The following is a 20,844-nucleotide window of genomic DNA, read 5'->3' as shown; positions in this document are numbered from 1 at the left end:
ACACGATGACCTCCCTGGCCTGACACGCAATTCAATATAAGCTTTTGTTCTCTGATTTCGTTGTGTGTTTCTCTCGTGTTAGGGGGCAAAACATCATGGTTGGCGTGGGAGGGCTTTAGAGCAGTGGGATTGATGCTAGTCTCTCGTTTTGATTGCGAGTTTTTGTGTTAATCGCAGTCGTCACTCATCAGACGGACGCAGGCCACCGGGAGTTAAACCGTTTTTTTACCCTCCATTGTAACTTTTATCGGACGAAAGGAGTCGAGAACGGGACGGAATGAAAAACGTAAAACAGCTTCGCTCAACCTAACACAACAATGAATGCACTCGTCGTGTCACTTTTTATGGGACCGATTAACTTCGCTTTCAAAATTGCACTTTGGAAAAGATCGAATTTATCTTAGGTTTTTGAGGCGACCGGCCCGCGACCTTCACGCCGCTCACTATCGCGACGTTTTACGGGATAGGCGTTTTTTTTTTTTAGAGTGCCAAAGTCACTTGGCCTTTTCTTTGAATGCGTTGCAAATATGATGATGTCACCGACGCCACTTTTTCCTGAAGTTATGGCGGAGCACAACTTTCCCAACTTCTCTTGGTAAGCAGACGCAGTCAATTACAATTTGCTGTATAGAGCCCGGCTACTATCGTAGCTACATTGAAAAGCTAACTACAAATGTTTAAAGCGAGTATGAATAAAACAAAATGTTGTAAAGCGTGTGAGCGAACAGTATAGCGTTCGCTTCTGGGGGCCTACATCGGCTACCACTGTATTAGCGACAGCAGTGTTACCAATTATTTAACTTTATTACGTTCCTCCTTTGTTGCTATTTAATGCAACGTTACTCGACGTAAAACAATGGGCACGAATGTCATTGATTTCACCATTTATGACTTGGCTAAAGTCGATTGTCTGCGTTATGTGGTTTGACCTGCTGGGTGCATGGCATTAGATAGAAAAAGAAATGATTTCGAGCTACATAGCGATCGTACGGGGGGGAAAAAAATCATTTTTTGCTTTTACATTACTGTAGGAATTTTATTAGTAAAGATCAGAAAGTGAGATTTGGCACCCGATCTTATGTTTTTGTGCAGTGTGATCCAGAAAATGCACTGTAATAGTAAAATAACCCCCCCCTTTACACGTATGAAAAAATAAAGCAAGTTGAATTGGAGGCACACCCCTTGCTTCCCCTTCTGTTTTCAGTGATGTGAAGCAGACCTTTTAGTGAGCACACTCACTGCAAAGCACTGCACGTTAGCAAGATATCTGGTTTCTTTCAGACAGGTCACGTTACATGCTAGATGCAAACGCAGCACTTTTCACTACAGCACAACCGAAATACCCCATTGGAGAACAATACGCCTAAAATATTGGACTTATTGTGGTGTTCTTTTTTTCTTTTTTTTTTTTTTTTTCAAACCATGCATTCATGGTCATGCAACTGAATCGTTTTAAAAACATGACATATAGTTTGCTGTTATGCTTCACCATTTGTGCCAGTACTATATTGTCATCTTAGTGCAGTTTTGACCTTTGCATTTCATTGCGGTTCGATCACATACTTGTGGGTCGGCTTTGTTGCCACATTGATGTAACTTTGAGGTTATATGTCAACATAAATGCTTTAACCAAAGTGTGTTTTTATACTCGTCCTCAGCCCCGAGGCATCCACATGAATAACGTTGAGTCAGCATTGGTTACATTTGCTCTTATTGAATTATAGTTATCTGATGAGAAAAGCTGTGCCAGAATATTAATGATCATAATTAACCACAAAATGTCGCTGAAAAGATCTGATGAAGTTTTCATTACCACCAGGATGGAAAGTATTGGACGGTGATTTTTTTTTTCTTCTCTCTAAGCATTTCGGGAATTGTGTTATCTGGGTGACTTGTTTGTTTACAGTAGAGTCGAATGGCCTCGAGTCCTCACAACACAGTGAACCTTGAAGTGGCATGTTTACAGCAGAAGACCACAGAAACAAAAACATGGTGTGGTATGTTTGGATCACTAGTGTGTGTCCAAATGGAACCAAAGCCAGAATCCACCATTACCCGTCTGTCAATATGTCAGGTTATGTTGTGGTGTTTTGGGTTTAGTAGCAAGCAAGCACCATTTAACAACCAAACCAGATTTTCCTTATGTATTTTCGATTGCTAATTTATCATCAGCCAACGAGCCATTTTATAGCTTAAGATGATATCAACTTGCTCTTTAGGATTCTATTATGTTGTGATTACATCACCAGCACCACTGCTGGTTTAAACCAAACCATGTCACCTCCACCCTGCTCACAACACCTCCAAGGTGATTTATATTTAGTGCTTTTTACCTGGCAATTGCTTTGGTATGGTGTCCTTGTCGTTTTGGCTCAGCAGCAGTCTTGGTCAGAATTCACTCACTACTTCTGAGAAGATTGCAGTCATCACTTGACATTTACTACATAAATCCACCTGAGATGAATTTGATTTTGAATCAACACATTTCTTACCATGAAGAATTATGGCATCTCATGCAAGATATTTCCTAACGCTCAATGCTCTGTAAAATTGACAGGGCAATGTACTTAATAGAAATGTCTACCTCTTATTCGTTGCTGCGGGTTAGTTTCTCACACTTTGACATGGAGTCTCCACACTGCATCACTCTCGTTTCGAAAACGGACTAATGCAGTATTGATTATGTCAGCTGATGATGTGAGCTTTTAAAGCATTTAAAGTTGTTTTTTTTTCTTTCCCTTCCCCTCCCCCAGACTGTTGAAAGCACTAGGCCTTACTGATGGAGCACCTCCAGGGAGCATGGAAGACCCTGAGCAATGGAGGAATGAAGGACTCTGCCTTCGAGGGCCCGTGCCTTTCGCCGACTAGGGTCGAGGGATTTCCCTGCCAGCGTCGCTCCTCGGATGACAGCAAGTTACCCGACTCGAAGACGAGCACCACCATCCGCGTCTACCTCCCAAACCAGCAGCGCACTGTGGTGAGCTAATTAAAATATATATATTTATTTATATGCACATATACGTTTAGAAAAAGGCCTACTGGTACTGCAGGAGTTGCTTGTTGAGGAAATTCTGCTGGCGAAACCACTTGAAGGCGCACAAAGTTATGCTCAAAGGCCCACATTTTCATTATCTCCTCTAGGTAAACGTACGGCCGGGTATGACTTTGCAGGGCTGCCTGATTAAAGCCTTAAAGGTGCGAGGCCTGCAGCCTCAATGTTGTGCTGTTTTCAGATTACACCCTGGGCAGAGGAGGTAAGCTTCAAGATGGATGCATGGTGTTATAGCTGCTTAATTAATTAATTTATTTATTTCAATATTTTGCTATTATTTGCGGGCCAGTAAAAAACTACGAATGGACTGGAATACAGACTCAACCTCCCTGATTGGCGAAGAGTTGTTTGTGGAAGTTTTGGATCATGTTCCTCTCACCACACATAATTTTGTGAGTATCTGAAGCATTTATTGACATCTCCCATATAATTGTCTCTTCCAAAAAAAAAAAGTACAAATCTTGTTCATGTTGCAGGTCCGGAAAACCTATCTGAAGTTAGCATACTGTGACATTTGCCAGAAGTTTCTTTTGAATGCTTTCCGTTGCCAAACGTGTGGCTACAAGTTCCACGAGCACTGCAGCACCAAAGTCCCCACAATGTGCGTGGACTGGAGCAATATCCGACAACTCCTGTAAGTGTCCCAGATTGATAAGCGGTTTTTACTCTATAGTGATCATTTCAGGTTTAGTCACCCCATGTCTCTCTCTTCAGTTTGTGCCCAACACCTGGTGAGAGTGGTGCTCCTTCACTTCCTCCGTTGACATCTCGGCAAATGAGAGAATCATTAACTCGCTTTCCAAGGTGTCTCTTCATAATGCTTAGCACACAGATTCACAATCATTACAACATGACATCTATTTTTCTCTGGCATTTTCCTTTTGTACATCTGATATTATGCTGGAAGCAGACAAATTAGGATAACCATCAACATCCATTGGTATCTTTTCAACTGAACAGCAAGTTGGGGCGAAGAAAAACCCAAAAGTTAGCTTCGATGGCTAGTGTGTCACTATGTCTGATTTTAGATGAAATTATCAAGCTTATTTCGGTTGGCCGATATATTCAATCAGACTAAAGTGTTTAAAATACTGTTTCTTAAAAACATTATTTTGCAAAGTACACCTCTAATTCAATTTTACACAGTTTGATGATGTCATTTGGCATGCATGTTTTTGCTTGCTACACAGTTCAGGTCGTGTTCTAATTTACAAAGAGCCTTAATAGGAATTGGATAAAATCCCGTGTCTAATGACGTTTTCGAGCTTTACAGGGGGCTTAGCAGTCCAAGGGCTAATATAAAAGGAGATGTGAAAAGGGCCTGTTGTTTCAGTCTCACTTCAAACCATTTAAAAACACCATGAGCTGCCAAATTAGCACACTCGCCGTGCAAGGTGTTCTACGCACAGCAATCCTGGGAACTGTTTTGAAACTTGATTTTCTGGTAGTGAGCTCCATGTAGTACACTCCAGTAATAGTGCCGTATTATACTGGAGGTATATATCAACACGTGACAACACAGACAGCTGTAGGCTTTTGCCATCATATGAATGTGTGAATGCTGTATTACGTTTCATATTCACTTACCAGTATCTGAAAACGTGTCTACATTGATACGTTGACGCAGCCATGTCAACCTACGGAAAAGTTTTCCTTTTTAGCTTTGCTGTACTTTGGCAAAACAAAGTCTAGCGTGTTTATTTTATTTTTTATTTATACTCCAGTTTTAAAATCATCTGCGTTCACAAGCTAGTGCTAAGATAACCCGAGGGGAGTTCATGTCTTCGGTCCGGTGTCCGAGTTTGCAAAGTCTTTTTTCCCAGGATGGTGTGAGAGGCCAACAGCGAAAGGCACAATATGCTATGGTTTGTTCTCTCTCAAATGTAAAAATTCTCAAATGGTGCATTTGTTTTTAATGGCCAATTCAGTTCTCAGTCTTAGTCACCGCTGTATTTGAATGTATACATATTTTTCAAGTTAAGAGCTGTTTTTTGTGGTTGTTGTGTTGTATAGTCTTCCAATATTTGAAATACGAGTGATCTTTTGATTCGTGGTTGCTTGAGTTAAGGGGGGGTGAGCAATTAGGCTACTGTAAGGTCCTTTCGGCCAATTAGGACAACCAGTCAAGCACACAACTCGCTTCTGTATGTACAGGGGTCAGCCCATTAAATTGAGATAAACCCAATCTTTCCTGTTTTTCCTCCTTCACCAGAAACAGATTTTTTTTTTCGCCATACATAAGCCTCTCACGACAAACCTAACCATCAATCACAAACTTGGAAGTGGATAGTCCAGTTGTACACAAAACACTGCAATGACAATCAAACTTGGCTAGTCGTCAATAGCAGCAACGCAGTGAAAAGATCAGATGTCAGATAAGATTCAGAGGCTACCGTTCATACGATTGCATTCTGTCGCCCTCACAGCTCTGCCCACCGATATTCAACGCCACATGCCTTCAACTATGCCACGCCCTACCCGCCCACAGGCGGCGGCCTTTCCCAGAGGCAGCGCTCCACTTCGACGCCAAACGTCAACTTAGTTAGCACAACCCTGCCTGTAGACGGCAGTACCATTGAGGTAACTACAAGCAACGCAGGCCTCTCGGTGTACCTCTAGGTGCAGACCCCCGTTTCCTAAAGATTTCTGTCTCTTCCTCGTGCATTCCAACAATCTTCCTGCATCTGATAGTTTATAAACATGTGTTTCTGTAATAAGTAACCTGGGCAAGGCCAATTCCAAACTCCTCGCTTACTCAAGTTGACTCTCTTACACCACCAGCAGTTCCTGCAGATTTTTTATTATTCTCTTCAGTTATGCTTACTGGATGTTAAGCTTTTCATTCCTGTTATCTCTTCTTCATTTTCCTTCCCTGTGTTCCTTTTCATTTTCTCTGCTGCCCTCACTGTTGTTGTCATCCCCTGTTGGGGAGTAGCTAGACTGCCTGAATACCTTCCCTACCTCCTGGTGCCATAGATTCTGGCTGAAGAGGAAAGTAGGTATTGTCCACTTCGCCCAGTCTTTTGTTGAGACCTCATCTGAGAGTCCAGAAAAGGTTAGAAAGCGGAGTATGATTTTGTCTTGTCGAGTCTGCCCTCCTAACATGCTAACTGCTTTTACATTGGGTTAGTGAAGGTCGATCTTATGTGATGGGATCTGGTTTTTTTTTTTGTTGTCTTTCTAGGATGCAATGAGAAATCACGACTCGGGTAAGTTTTTTTTTGTTGTTGTTGTTGTTGCTGCGTCACCATAAAATGTTTCCCTCCTTTTATTGTATCTGTGTGTTTGTCACCAACGTGATTCTTCTGAAACCATCCAAAGGCCTAATTCCCTTTTATACTTTCCACAGCTGGGAGTTCCCCCGCCCAGAGTCCTACTGGCTGGTCCCAGTCCCAAGCCAAAAGCCCTGCCCCGGCCCAGCGAGAGCGGGCCACTTCCTTCAACACTCAGGAGAAGATTAAAATTGTAATTTCTTCGATCAGATACCTTATTAACGTTGGCTTTGTTGTGTGTTTAGTCAATGGTGTCTAATATTATTTGAACCTTTTTGATTTTGTAAACATCCAGAGGCCTCGGGAGAAGCGCGATTCCAGTTACTACTGGGAGATTGAAGCCAGTGAGGTGTATCTTCAGTCCCGCATTGGTTCAGGCTCCTTTGGAACTGTATACAAAGGGAAATGGCATGGTAGGAATGATGGGGGCAGAAGGGTCAGGGCCCGTTTGAGTGCAGTCACGAACGCTCACGATTTTTTTTCCCCATGTCGCTATGCACGTTGCATCATATCAAATGCATTTTTTTTATTTTTTATTATTTAATAGGTGATGTAGCAGTGAAGATTCTAAAGGTGACCAACCCTACTCCAGAGCAGTTGCAGGCATTTAAAAATGAAGTAGCTGTCCTCAGGTAAGAAATGCAGGAGATTAGCTTTGGCCTATTCAAAATGCTCATTTGGCGATTCGTCTCTTGTAGTCTTTGATCTTATTGTGTTTCGTCAATTTCCCCTTTTTGCTCCCAGAAAAACCAGACATGTCAACATCCTGTTGTTTATGGGCTACATGACAAAGGACAACCTGGCCATTGTGGCACAGTGGTGCGAGGGCAGCAGCCTCTACAAACACATTCATGTCCTGGAGACCAACTTCAAGATGATCCAGCTTATAGACATCTCCAGGCAGACGGCTCAGGGCATGGAGTAAGTCACAAAGACATTTTCTGATTGAAATGCAAAATGATCGATTTTCATTGGACGCCTTCCTTTTCAGCTATCTACATGCAAAGAACATCATTCATCGTGACATGAAGTCCAACAGTATCCTTTCTCAACTGCCGTTCCTGTATCTCCAATGATGTACATTGTCTCAGCGTTTAAGATATGAACCCTTGACAGCACGGAAGACATCTTTTTGCATGAAGGGCTGACGGTGAAAATTGGCGACTTCGGTCTCGCAACGGTAAAGGCCAGGTGGAGTGGCTCGCATCAGGTGGAGCAACCTTCCGGGTCGATTCTCTGGATGGTTTGTAAACAAGCTTTCTTATTTGTTCTGTGAAAAATACACTCGTGACAAGAAATATGTTGTGTCTTCAAAGGCTCCCGAAGTCATACGAATGCAGGATAACAATCCATACAGCTTCCAATCAGATGTCTATTCCTATGGAATTGTTCTTTTCGAGCTTATGACAGGAGAGCTCCCATATGCCCAGACAGCAAACAGAGATCAGGTATTCATAAACTCCAGAAATGCATGATTTATGTATTTATTTATGCATTTTATTCTCAACTTTCCGAATACTGTTTCTTCATAGGGGTTACTCAATTCTCAGTTCCTCTACAATATTTGCTGTTGGCTAGCAACATCTTAGCTTAAGCCAAAATAGTGAGCTGCTGCTCTAATATTGCACATTTCCCAAGCTTGTTTTTACCGTGGCTGGCGACCGACGCTCGACTCCTACGCACACCAACAATTTGGGGATTGATTCAACAAAAGTAAAGCTCTTTTTCCAGAATAAAAGATGATTGAACTATTCTCATTATATTGTGTTACAGCTATTGTGTTTGATGTGGAGCTATATGAATAGTTTAAGTAGTGTCTAAAAGTCTAGTCCTACTCTGACTGGGTCCAGGTGTGATGGAGAGAAAAGCTAGTGGAAAAACTCCAGCATGCTGTCTGAAGGGGGTTGTGGGTTGTGGTTTTGCGCTGTGTAGCCATTGATCTAACTTTAGAATCAGTAACACAACTCGAGATGTGTGTGGTTTTATGTCCCTTCTCAGGTCACATCGTCTGACCTGGATCATGTATGGCTCATTTTCATACCCAGATGACTTGGGGAGCATGTTTGGGGTTTCATTATATGACAGATTCCGTGCCTACGGCGGGATTCTTACATGGTGTACATCTCGCAATGCAGCCGTCTCCACGTCATTTTTACTTCTAATGCAGTTCTAAAGCCAGCGTAATAAATTTCAGAGTTTTACAATCTACTTCAGGGTCGTACTGTTTACTGGGTGCGCTTTTCATATTTCACTGACTTGGTCATTATATCACGTTTGGGTTCATGATGTGGATCAAATGGAATATATTGCATGGTCAATATTAATCTTGCAATGTGACGTTTTGTATCACGTAAGTTATACTGGTGCCGGTACGATAAGCCTTAGTCTTAGTATTATTGCTTCTGTGGTGAGTTAGCAAGAAAAAAAAAAATCGTTTTCCACTTTCAGATTATCTTCATGGTGGGACGGGGCTATCTGTCACCTGACCTTAGTAAACTCTACAAGAACTGTCCCAAAGCAATGAAAAGGTTGGTCGCTGACTGCATCAAGAAGTCCAAAGATGAGAGGCCGCTCTTCCCACAGGTGACTTGCTGCTTTGCTCTTTTCATCTCACTTCTTGCACATTTCAAACTCAAAGCTGGATTTAATTCTTTTCAATCTTTTTTTTTTTTTATATATATACAAGATCCTGTCCTCTATCGAGCTTCTTCAGCACGCCTTGCCTAAGATAAACCACAGTGCCTCCGAACCGTCCCTGCACAGAGCCGCCCACACCGAGGATATCAATGCTTGTACTCTGACCTCCACCAGACTGCCTGTTTTTTAGAGCAATAGACAGTTCTGCCCCCCCCTTCCACAATGTCCATAGTTGTCGAATCCGGCAGTACAATCCTCACTACACTACCCTTAACCCGCAGCATATACTTTAAAACCATTAATCAGTATAAGGAAAGACAAGCAGAGGGAGCGAACAGCAATAGCGGCACAGTAGGATTTACAAATAAAAAGGGTGAAGGCAGAGTCTACCCTTTTGCTGCACATTACATAATACATATGCAGGTGCCTTTTTGTATATACATGCACGAACATCATGCATGGACATTGAAGGAAACTCAAGAGCATTGCACCGTCTTAGTTTGGAAGTAAAGCAATTTCTTTCTTTTTTTTTTTTTTAAGAGGACCTTTAAAAAAAACTCAGCTGCTTAAGGAGGAAACCCACAAATATATATTTTTGCATTGTCTTAAAAGACAATGGATTGGATATGGTAAATGTTTTTTTTTTTTTTTTTGTCTTTTACATCTGTACATTTTGTTTTCAAGTCACACTGACAACTGAAGCCTGTCGAACGATGAGCAAGGGTAACCGTGGAAGATGATGACTTTGCACATTTTGGCTAAAGCAGTAGTTTACTTTGTCATTCTCCACAATCGTATCTGAGATGTCCAAACGTTTTTAGCACTCGCTGTAACGAGCTGCACGGTTTAGGTAGTTGTTTGGAATATTGAAAGTGATTTGGATTAATTTGTATTTGTCATGTCTCAGTCAGCAGGTCAAATGTTTTAATGTCAGCTCAGTAAGAAAGTTGTCTTCACTATTTTAATAAAATTAAGTTAAATTCTATACCAAATGCTCAGGGATTTTTTTTTCCGTAGACATTTTGGATTTTAAGAGGTGACGAATGAATTGTGCAGTTGTCTTTTTTTCACAGATGTCAAAATCCCACACATCGGTGTAGGTCTTGGCGGTATGATGTGATGTTTACTGTAGCATTGGCAAAGTGGTGCAACCTCTCGGAGGAATCCAGTCCAGTCACGCCACAGGAGTGTTCCACTTGGTGGAACAACAATGAAACCACCAGGGAGGCTTGTTGTGGATTTTGAGCAAGTTTATTTTCGTGTAAACAAGCAATGAGTAGAAACCCCATTGAGTGCAAGTGCAAATTTAATGTGAACATAGACGCATTTGCTTGGCTCTATCCTCAACATATTTGATTTGGTTTAGTTGAATAGACATCAGCTTCTGTTATTTTTATTTTTAGCCCCTAATGTTGCTGATCCACGATGGTGATGGAACTGCATCTACTAAAAGGCATAACTTGATGTCCTCTAAATGGAGTATGATCTACTAACTGGCAAGGTGCCACATATTCTGCTATATTGCTTTTTCTATTTCTAGTGGGTGTTGCTTTCTTTCCTAAAGTGACTTTGGTATCCACACAGTCTTAAGACATCCATTTGTTTTTGTGGACAGATTTTCCACCAACAAGAAGAGCTCGGTGTGTTTTATCCTAATGGTCAATGAGGACCAGTCAGACTGGGCGGGCTGGATGTGGCCCCGAGCTGTACTTTGCTCAGGTCTGGTTCAGGTCACTTGAAGTGACGCTTAATGTTTGTTTTTCTTTCACCTTTTGACCTCTCGCAGGCTCTACTGAACGATTTGGGGCTAGGACAAACTGAGCTTTATAAATGCATTTTTCTATGTCAAGTAAATGGTTAGCAATAAAGTATAGTGCAGCCATCACACTTGATTTTCATCAGCCTTTTAAAATAGCCTAAATCAGATATTTTTTTTTTTGTCTTGCACATCTCCTCAGGGTCCTAAAACAACACAGAAAATATATTTCTATCCCATATAATAAATGATTAAAAACAAAATCTCATCATTTCTGAATAAAACAAAAACTGAAAAAAAGAATAACAGGCCATTATTTTCGGACGTTATGTAACCACAGTGACACAGTTCTTTTTTGTTTCAGCTATACCAGCTAGATGGCAGCAATTTTCCCTCTTCATCCCCAGAGTCTAAAATTGCTATTCTTTTCTAAACAACCAGAAGTGCATGCAAACAACCATCCGTCCAGTCTTTGGGGCAGTGGGCGGTTTAGCCCACATAGGGAAAGTTGGAGCCCAGAATCAAACCCATCACCAACACTGTGCCGCCCTGCATGCTGCAATTCTATTTAATGATCAGACCCATTAAAAGCATTAATTGCAGCTTTGACAGTGGCAGGCAGATGGTCCATGAGCTCTAGGCTATAAATTCAACTTCTCATATGCTGTGTAAAGACACTATTGGGCCCCATTAGTGAGTGCAGTTTACGAAGGTTTAAATGGTTTCTTGTGTCATAAACATTGAGAAGTGGTCACCCAGAGGATTCCAATATGAAGAAAATGAACGCATCTATTGATTAAGAAATGATCATATCGAATCATAAATGCATTGCCAGGGTATGCTGATTATAATGTTTCTTACTTTTGCTTTATTGACAGTAGCCATCAATCCAGCCATCTGTCATATATCACAAATTATCAAAAGTAGTATTCTGTTGTCAGATACAGTTTAGCACCATATTCCTTAATCGTGCATTTAAGGTCTCATCAGGGAAGTAGTGTGGGTGTTAAAAAAAAAATAATAATAATAGGTGTATAGGTTGTGAATTCAGCAGTGCACACCAATATGGATCATGCATGATTTAAATATGGCCACCAACCAAATCTCTGATCTTATATATTTTCATATGACACAGTATTTGTGTAAAGGTTGACTATCGCAGTTATTGTTGTGATTGACTGACCTCCTGTTTTTATTGCCCTTCTTTCCCGAAGTCAGCTGGGACCAGCTCTAGCTCACCTGCAACCATAAAAGCAAGTGATATATATAGTACATGAAAAAAAAAGGATCAATTTACATTGTCTTCAGTGCAAAGGAAGCTTTATTGCCATTGACAAAGAGGACTAAGCGTTATGAATCTTTCCACAGTATATTGTATTCCAGTCAAGGTTTTAAACAGTCTAATAGCAATTCACCTGCTATGACCATTCGTATCTACAGTCTGGCAGGTCTGAATAGGTTGTATCTGAACATTCAGCCCCAAAAAAAAGCATGTCCACTTTCATCAATCAGATTCTTGGTACTACAATGTCTGTTGCCTTCGAAATCAATGTCATGGCATATTTCCTAGTAAACAGTACGACACATCCATAAAGCCTCAGGCATGGCTTGTACAAGGATACACTCACATATATACTTGATACAACTTGGAAAACAAGAGCGCACAGAATTCTTTTTATCATAGTCGTTTACTGTGCAAATCTTTGTACAGATGATCCGTTTGCTATTACAGTTGTATCACCATTTAGCTTGGGCCACAGGACAAGAAACAAGAAAATATTTGAGATGACTAGAATTATTGGAATCAGTTGCATGGAAGGGCTGATTTCAAATCAAATATGTCATAATGATAATAAAACTATTGCACTTTCCCTCCACACGCAGGAGGCGTGTGAGAAAACTGAGGAGGAACAAGTCCAAGCTGATTCTCAGAGCACTTGCACTGTTGTCATGGCAACACCATTACAGACACCCGGTGCATGGTCACCGAGGGACATTTTGTGGTAGATTTTACTTTGGACATATTCCAAGAGGATGTAGATAGAGAACACTTATTTAACAGTTTTATTTCCTTGGCATGTGATTGATCGCATGTCAAATTATTATCTGGAGAAAGTGTATTGCCTAACTGGGTTGAATAAATAATACAGTAACGCAAATAATTATATCTTTGGTTCAAAATCATACGAATATATTTAAAGTATATGTGCACTGAAACCTGCACATCTTCATAATATCTAACATTTTCTATTTTAATTACACGTATTTGCACTAAATAATCTCTTTATTCTGTCACTGTGACAGATTTTAAAAAAAATAAAATAAAGGAAGCGCGTGTGTGTGGGGGGGTGCGTGTGTGTATGTGTGTGTGTGTGTGTGTGTGTGTGTGCGTGTGTGTGTGTGTGTGTGTGTGTGTGTGTGTGTGTGTGTGTGTGTGTGTATATTTGTGCTGTATATAGCATGTACGTGTTAGCTATGACACATCTGCATGTATTACAGGGAGCACGTCTTAGAACCACTGTTACAAGAACATCCCTCTTGGGTATCAGTCATGCAAAAGAAAAATAAATATCTATCATGTATGAAAATAATACCGAAAGCCATACACACCCAAGTACTGCATACATATTGAAGAACAAAGTTTCCACAGTTTGAACACTACTCAAATATACACAGCTAAGTATAAAGCAGAAAAGGTTCAAACCAAAAGGCTCACAGCTGGTCAAACAAGTAGCACAGAGCGGCACTCAACTCATTGTAGGCACAATCAGCAGCTCCAAAAAAAAAATCCACAGCTACCGAAACACAGGTGACCGATACAAGCTCACAAATGGACAAGTAGACAGTACATTAGGACTCTGCATAGAGTTAAAAACACCTTCCGGGGTGTCACTCGGCTGCAACGAGCTGAGCGCCCGGTCGGTCCCCCAGCTGTGATCCTAGCACACGCGCTTGTGTTCTGCTTAAGGTTGATTTTGAGACCTCCCCGCGCCTCCTCTTTCTGGTTTATTCAGTTAGCCTGGACCGGTTTCGGACCCACAGCCACGCCATTACAGTCGAGGATGTACTGCAGACATCCTTGAGGTGGGCGGCCAGCACCATTCTTCATGGTCTCACTTGTTATTTCCCCTTTCTGGCCTGTACCCTGAAAGGGACAAAATAATTCTCGTTGCGGGAAATTATAACTCATATCACCTGATATCTGCAAGTGTACAACTTGTATTTTTTTTTATTGCTGCAAAACCAACACGATAGCACAACAAAGTAAACCAATAATTTATAATTTTCTATACCCAACTTGAAATTGTATTGAAATTTGTTGCCTTGACCTTTTTTTGTGTGTGAAATTGTTTACCTGGGAGGGTTGCACGGTCAAAGGTTTCCGGGGGGCGTTTGCCTCCTTTTCCGCTATCTGGTTCATTTTAGTCAGAACCATGTCCGAAATGAGCTGTCTGTCCTCAGACTGGTGCTCCCCGACCAGTGGCATGGATGAGCCCACCACCTGTATCACATTGATATGTCATCAGTTTCACTTTGTCCACATAAAATATCTCACATCGAGGCTGAAATCCTTTGCCTTGTGGTGATAATAACATACCAATTATTATCAATAATTATTAGGATCTTATATCCTCGGTGGCATGGTGGGTGAGTGATTTGTCTCATTTGTCTTCTACCGCAGCTTGTTTGTAATAATATTCAAAAAGGTGGATTTTGGATTCTAAAGACATTTGTGTGACTCCTACCTCTGTGATGTAATCTTTTCCATCCTTCCCATGAATGGCCTTGACTGCACAAATATCCAGACCTCCAAAAATCTCTGAACAGGTGTCAACCCACAGCTTGTATCTGAAACGTGTCAAGACATAACTCAAAAGTTCTTCCCAGTATGAGAGTTTCTGACTACAATTTATCTTCATTCTATGAAAACACTGGTCAATGGCAAATTTTAATTCAAGATTGCTTCATGTGTTCCTACATGTATTTTTAATGCTGATTTTAAAATGTCTTTACTTGTTTTCTAGCACATCTGTTTTATGTATTACATATGTTTTGCTGTTGTTTTGAATTTTGAATATGTAACTTCTTTTCTAGCACATCTGTTTTATTTATTAGATATTTTTGTTGTTGTTGTTTTGAATTCTGTATATGTACTCACTTGTCAGTCATGGCCACTTGCTCCAGCATTGCTGAGCCAGTGTTGGTCTTCCAGTTGCCTGACATAGACGTTCTCCTGGGGGGGTGAAGACCAAAACATAAAAACAATTCCCATCCCATCCATTTCATTTGACCTGTAAGAATGCAATCAAACCTACATATAGGCTTTGTAGTCTGCGCCAATCTTCTGGATTCTGATATCATACTTGGACTCAACGAGAGGCTCGGTGGTGGTGTATGTCTGAGTGAGAGCCACGACACTGGCTATGTCCTGGAACTTACTGTGATTGTCAACCTTTACCTGCAAAACCACACGCAAATACCTCTCATATGTCTAGAATGTAAGATACCCTCCAAATAAATAAATAAATAAATAAATAAACAAATTTAACAGTAAGGCAGTGTCTTAAACTGCGCAATTGCCAAACCTTTCCGATGCCAGAGTGGGCGTGGCCAATCTTGACAACCACGGGGAAGGATGGCATGCTGACCTATAAGGTATGAAATGATCATTTGAGGGTTCTGATCAATGGGGAAATAATGGTGAGTATCGGGGTTGCTGGTTATCTCACCATCTCTTTGTAGTTTGGGTAAAAGGTTTGCTCAATCAATGGAAACTTATCAGCACCCAACTTCTTGAATGTGTTGATAAGTTGGGCAAACTAGACACAGAGAAATATATATACAATATTTTTCACGTCAGAAAAGCACGGCATGATCAAAAAGACTTACAGCCCAGGGCTTGTCACACAAATTGTAGATGGACTCCAATGAGTTAATGCTCGGAACACCTCCGTACTGCAGACCGATTATGAGGTTGCGGAAATCTTCATTCTGCGTCATACTGAAGGCATGCTGGCGAATAAGCACAAAGTCTGGCTTGAATGACCTAGAAAATAAGAAAGACGGATTATTAGGCAACATGGACAAAATTAGTTCATCGGCACGTTACGTATTTAAATGTTAAATGACCATACCTGACAACCTTGGTGCCGTTTCTGTAAACCTGCATTGTAACGCTGCATGTCCCATTGGCTTGAGCCATGACGCTGATTTCGCTAAACTCAGCCTGAAATAATTACATAAGCAGTCGATTGGCAACTTATCAACATTTTTCTTCATACAGAAGTGGTTAAGATGGATACAAACGAACCTGTTCCACTTTGATGTCATAGTCTCCATAAATTTTCTTGCCTCGGAATAACTTGGGCCTTAGTTGAAACAAATGAAAAACGATGTCATAGGTCGAGACATCTTCCATTTGACAACCAAGAATACAACATTGATATTAAAACAGTTCGTTTCAAGCGGCACAAAAGAGAAATGACATATTTCACATGCAACTTTCCACAAATTAAACCATCACATTGACAACACATTCTTATTCGAGTCAACTCAGGAATAATTGTCTCTCTGCTTTTCTACCATTGTAATTTATTCAAGGGTGAAGTTAGTCATTAGCCACTCTCTGATTCGTTCAAATTACCACTCTCTAACATGTAAAGACAGTTCTCACAGAGATGAAGAAAAGGTCACGAAACCAGCCAGTTCAAATATGTTTGTGTTAATAGTAGCGCTAACACAAAATGGAGGCCATCCTGTCCAGTCCACAGACAGACAACCAAAGTAATGGACTTTTTTTTTTTTTCAGGAGGTGAGGTTTCAAAGACTTTACAAAAACTCTCTTACCCATAGGATGACTCAGAAAGCATGTTTTCTTTTCTGGGAGTGTTCACTATCTGTTCTTCCTGCCTAATAACTGTGGCTCTGGAGATGAATAATTTATTCAGGAACTAATTGCAGTGTGGAGATTTGTTTGACTTTGACAAAGAGCAAACCTTGAAGCAGGAATTATTCTGTGTGGACGAACAACGACTTACAAAAACTTAGAAAACATACACCAGGACAATTCATGGTGAATCACTGAAATGATTCCATGTCGTACTTCAAGTGAAGAAACCAAATACAGCTTGGTCCAAATGTATTGAAGAATTCTGTCTGCGTGAAGAACATCACCCCCGCGTATTAACATTCACCACTACAGTCACATCACTGAAAGCATCCTCAGTCACTCTCCTCATCGTGGTAGGCCTCCAAAAACCATTCAAGTGGTTATCTATCTGATATACTTGTCCACATGCTCCATATGCTCCATTTTCTCCTGCACGGTGCTTAACATGCACACCAGGGGGTGAAGAGAAGAGCACGATTGCAGCTGTTTACTTGCATTATTTATTTGTCGGCGGAATCAATCTGGCTTTGCTTGACCCGAATCAAACATTAGATCATAAACAAAAGGAACCGGGATGTGTTTTATGAGTACTGCGTTTGATGATCAAGATAAATTATGCAACTAAAGTAAAGTCTGGTATGTTAAAAGTTCAGATGTTCAATATAGAAATGCTCACAAAAGATTTGGTTGAACCCGATTTGGCTAAATGCTTAAGTTCAGTCGTAGCAGGTCTGGTTTTCCAATGACATAAAGCTGCCAGCATTACTGAGGACAGAAGCCACTCAGCAAAAGTCATAAAAATAGATTTCATTATCCTAATGCATTTGCTAGCAGCTACTGCGCTTTTTGCATTTTGCTATTGTATGACTAGAATACCAAGTAGTCACAAAATGAGAGAACTAAGCATTCACACTTTAGATGATTTTAAAGACTGCCTTTACAGAATGAAAGAAACTAACCCAAGCTTATAGAGTAGCTTACAGTAAGTACTGTGTGCGCCAAACTCTCACAAACAGACTCAACACAGATGTAACCAGGTGACCCGACATGAAGGACTCACAACATGGTGAGGGGCCATTAAAAATAGATGTAACTCTTAGAGAGAGGTCAGTGAGCCTAGTACAAAAATAGCTGATCTCACTGCTCTTTACAAAGAAATAACTAAATAAATAGACAAAAATAAAATAAATGATAGACAGACAGACAGATACGTAGATAGATAGATAGATAGATAGATAGATAGATAGATAGATAGATAGATAGATAGATAGATAGATAGATAGATAGATAGATAGATAGATAGATAGATAGATAGATAGATAGAGAGAGAGATTGATTGATTGATTGATTGATTGATTGATTGATCTATTGATTGATCTATTGATTGATCTATTGATTGGTCGATTGATTGATTGATTGATTGATTGATTGATTGATTGATTGATTGATTGATTGATTGATTGATTGATTGATTGATGTAGCTTTATTTCGAACATATTTAAAACATGAAAATAGGGGAAAAAAATAAAACAAATAACACTTTAAAGTAGTGGTTCTTAACCTTGTTGGAGGTACCGAACCCCACCAGTTTTATATGCACATTTACCGAACCCCTCTTTGGTGAAAAATAAAATTCTTGTTTTCAAACTCCAGACATCAATGTTTTTTTACTGGTGCACAAAATGAGCCGTGCGTAAATATCACCTTGTTCAAAGTACAAAAGCAACACAATAGATGAATGCAAAACAAATGACATACCTGCAAATCAGTGTGACTTCTCCTGTTGCCTTTGCGAGACCAGTTCAGATATGCGTCATCATGAATTTACACGATAAATCAGATGTGTTCGGATCTCCGCAGTAGAGGCTTTGCCGAACCCCTGAGACCGATTCACCAAACCCCTTGGGTTCGATCCAACCCAGGTTAAGAACCACTGCTTTAAAGTGTCATATCTACATAAGTCCATCAAACAAGCATAGAGATGGAGAGATGGATAGAGGGATGCAGGGGGGGCATGAAAGTCCTAGTACAACATTCAAATGATGGCAAGAGTTAACATTAGTTTGAATATGAATGGTTAATTCTGAATGCAACCACATTCAACTTATAAGAATATGGTGTCCCCACATTCTTCTCCACATTCTTCATTTCGATCGTTTAATTTATGTTCCCCTTTTTAAAAGATAAAACAAGACATTTTTTTTTTGTGTGTTTACAAGTTAGAAGTCACATTACAGGTGAAAAAAGTTTTGAAAATATGAAGCTATTACACTCTTAATACTTCTGGGTAAAAAAAAAAAGGTTAAAAATTGAGCCACTTCCTGGATCGCTTGCGCAAAACACATTTCTGTGTACAAAAAAAACAAAAGTTTCAAATTGACCCAATTTCTAGGCATTTGTTCAGTTATACCATAAAAATCTGGCATTTAAACAGAGGTGTGTCGACATTGTACAGCGTATGCACTGGATATGGTAGCTATTCCTCAGCTTTCCACTCACTGGCAAAATTGTAGCAAGCTCATGTACAAGGTTGGCATCTTGCTTGATCTTATTAACATTGATCCAGGTTTATTCAAGATAGATGGTCTGCTCTGCTCACAGAAAGATCTCCCAAGTCTAATTGGGGCTGCTACCTCAACCTTTGCAAAGCGTGACGTGGTCTGAATATCATCTATTTTCAAGGATTAAAAAAACAACTGACTACAAGTTATTGTCACGCTTACATTTTCCCTCTAGCTCTACAATGTGCCGAGTGATGCAGTAAAAAAGAGCAATTAAACAACATTTGTAAAAGTAAGAGCAACTCGCTTTAATGTCGAGCATGTAAGAAATGTAAGAAATGAATAGACTGATTAAAAATCCAGAGAGGGACTCGGCCCAGAGATGATTATGCCCTAATATCGTGCTGTTGGTTGTAGATTGGTAAAGAACGACCACGTTAAAGTAGCGCTGCCGTGTAGTGTGTGATTCTCGTATGTTAGTGCAGAGCAGGTCATGTGGTCTGTGTGGAGGGAAACCCCATTGATGAAGAAGGTGGGGGGTAGGGGGATAAGCACTGCAGTATTTTGTCTTGTTGCGAGCATCGATGCAACCTGTGGAGCATCCATTTTAAAAACAGCCGCTGTGAGGAAATGTTTGGAAATAGGAAAATCATCAGAATGGCACAGAGCAAAAAAAAGCTCCTCCGTCTTGATGTCATTGATGGTGGGATGGGATTCGACACGGAATGCATTTAATCACAAGATCATCAGTAGGCTGCTTCATAAATTTAGACATAACTACTAGACGTGGCAGCTGGAGACTCATGATAAAATAACGTCTTAACAGAGAGATGCGTTTGTCTTACCACTCTTGCTGCTGTTCGTCGATGACCAGGAGAATCTTGAACTTCTTGGATGTCGTGACTGAGGTTTGCTCCACAAGCCCTGCCGAGGCAGCCGTCTGCTTGACAACGTTAGTGATGGAGCTGAAGAAACCGGCTCCGCTCGATTGAACCGGCGGGGCTTTTTTCTCAGGAGCCGGGGAAGTGGCTGGAGGCGTGGGTCCGGCTGTGGGGGACTTGGCAAGGGCTGTGGTGGCCGGTGGAGAAGGCTCAGTGGGGTCAGGCCTCTGAAGGTCTGTCATGTAGCCATTGGGCAGGTTGGAGATAAACGTGCTGTCCGAGAGACGCCTTCGCAAATAATTCATGGCTGGAGCCGGAGAAAGTGTTGGCGGGTTGTGGAAAAAAGCTCTCTGCGGAGGACTCCCTGTTCTTGGTGAGCTGTCGGTGTAAATTCCCAGCGAATGCGCTCCCTTCCTGCTTGCTGGAAAATCCTCAGAGCTCCCACTCACTGGGGGTGACGTCACAACCTCCCTCGGCCAATCTCCTCACTCTGCATCCTCCTCAGCCATTGCAAAGGATGCTGAGACTGTGCCACTCCTCTTCTGCTTCTTTGCTACCCCTCCCCCACAGTATGCTGCCTATCAGGCACGTTTTTCTTATTATTATTGTTTTACTTCAGCTGTAGGAAACTGAAGCTTTTCCAGTGGGAGTGTGCGTGTGTTTAGAGAACACATCGTCTTCACACCTCTTTCGATGTCCTCGCACGTTTGTGTACGTCTCTAAAGCTCAGTCATTAAATCTAAAATGGCCGGTCGGATGTGTGGCCACTGCCGTGTGCAGAAGAAGCCCACTGAGACACAAAATGCATTTAACTATTTCTCCCGAATGAATTTATTGATCGTGCAGGCCTACTGT

At 40.9% G+C, this 20,844-nt stretch overlaps 2 protein-coding genes across 3 annotated transcripts; one reads left to right on the top strand and one right to left on the bottom strand.

Moving 5' to 3' along the window:
• Nucleotides 1-54: 54 nt before the first annotated feature.
• raf1a (Raf-1 proto-oncogene, serine/threonine kinase a) lies at nucleotides 55-9,953 on the top strand. 2 transcript variants are annotated; one of them, XM_085938380.1, is made up of 18 exons: nucleotides 55-595; nucleotides 2,754-2,977; nucleotides 3,142-3,254; nucleotides 3,342-3,444; nucleotides 3,529-3,686; nucleotides 3,767-3,856; nucleotides 5,479-5,632; nucleotides 5,988-6,107; nucleotides 6,237-6,261; nucleotides 6,402-6,517; nucleotides 6,620-6,737; nucleotides 6,872-6,956; nucleotides 7,069-7,245; nucleotides 7,316-7,362; nucleotides 7,449-7,567; nucleotides 7,641-7,772; nucleotides 8,773-8,907; nucleotides 9,011-9,953. In XM_085938380.1, exons 2-18 carry the CDS (start codon nucleotides 2,780-2,782, stop codon nucleotides 9,149-9,151), a joined length of 2,031 nt encoding a protein of 676 aa, XP_085794506.1. In that variant the 5' UTR covers nucleotides 55-595; nucleotides 2,754-2,779; the 3' UTR covers nucleotides 9,152-9,953. The 2 variants fall into 2 exon arrangements, with proteins under 2 accessions (XP_085794506.1, XP_085794442.1); XM_085938316.1 differs by lacking the exon at nucleotides 5,988-6,107 and having other exon boundaries at nucleotides 57-595.
• Nucleotides 9,954-13,727: 3,774 nt separating this feature from the next.
• Nucleotides 13,728-20,294, bottom strand: syn2a (synapsin IIa). The gene is made up of 11 exons (XM_085914062.1): nucleotides 19,954-20,294; nucleotides 16,029-16,086; nucleotides 15,853-15,944; nucleotides 15,608-15,764; nucleotides 15,448-15,537; nucleotides 15,304-15,366; nucleotides 15,034-15,176; nucleotides 14,877-14,951; nucleotides 14,464-14,566; nucleotides 14,073-14,219; nucleotides 13,728-13,862 (listed from the first exon to the last, which is right to left on the bottom strand). Exons 1-11 carry the CDS (start codon nucleotides 20,292-20,294, stop codon nucleotides 13,728-13,730), a joined length of 1,404 nt encoding a protein of 467 aa, XP_085770188.1.
• Nucleotides 20,295-20,844: the final 550 nt, after the last annotated feature.

The sequence above is a fragment of the Syngnathus leptorhynchus genome, chromosome 1 (assembly GCF_054491065.1).
Source record: "Syngnathus leptorhynchus isolate UIUO chromosome 1, UIUO_Slep, whole genome shotgun sequence".
Classification (NCBI taxonomy): Eukaryota; Metazoa; Chordata; class Actinopteri; order Syngnathiformes; family Syngnathidae; genus Syngnathus; species Syngnathus leptorhynchus.
Note: the sequence above shows the minus strand (reverse complement) of the source record. Positions and strands in the feature narration are given on the sequence as shown.

Excerpts from the sequence above, each read along its gene's own strand:
- syn2a (XM_085914062.1), bottom strand. The coding sequence starts at position 20,294 with ATGAATTATTTGCGAAGGCGTCTCTCGGACAGCACGTTTATCTCCAAC. Across the intron at positions 16,087-19,953 it reads GACGAACAGCAGCAAGAGTG|GCCCAAGTTATTCCGAGGCA; the intron begins GTAAGACAAACG and ends GTTTCAACTAAG. Across the intron at positions 15,177-15,303 it reads CCCACTCTGGCATCGGAAAG|GTAAAGGTTGACAATCACAG; the intron begins GTTTGGCAATTG and ends GTGGTTTTGCAG.
- raf1a (XM_085938380.1), top strand. The coding sequence starts at position 2,780 with ATGGAGCACCTCCAGGGAGCATGGAAGACCCTGAGCAATGGAGGAATG. Across the intron at positions 6,518-6,619 it reads CTCAGGAGAAGATTAAAATT|AGGCCTCGGGAGAAGCGCGA; the intron begins GTAATTTCTTCG and ends GTAAACATCCAG. Across the intron at positions 7,773-8,772 it reads AGACAGCAAACAGAGATCAG|ATTATCTTCATGGTGGGACG; the intron begins GTATTCATAAAC and ends TTCCACTTTCAG.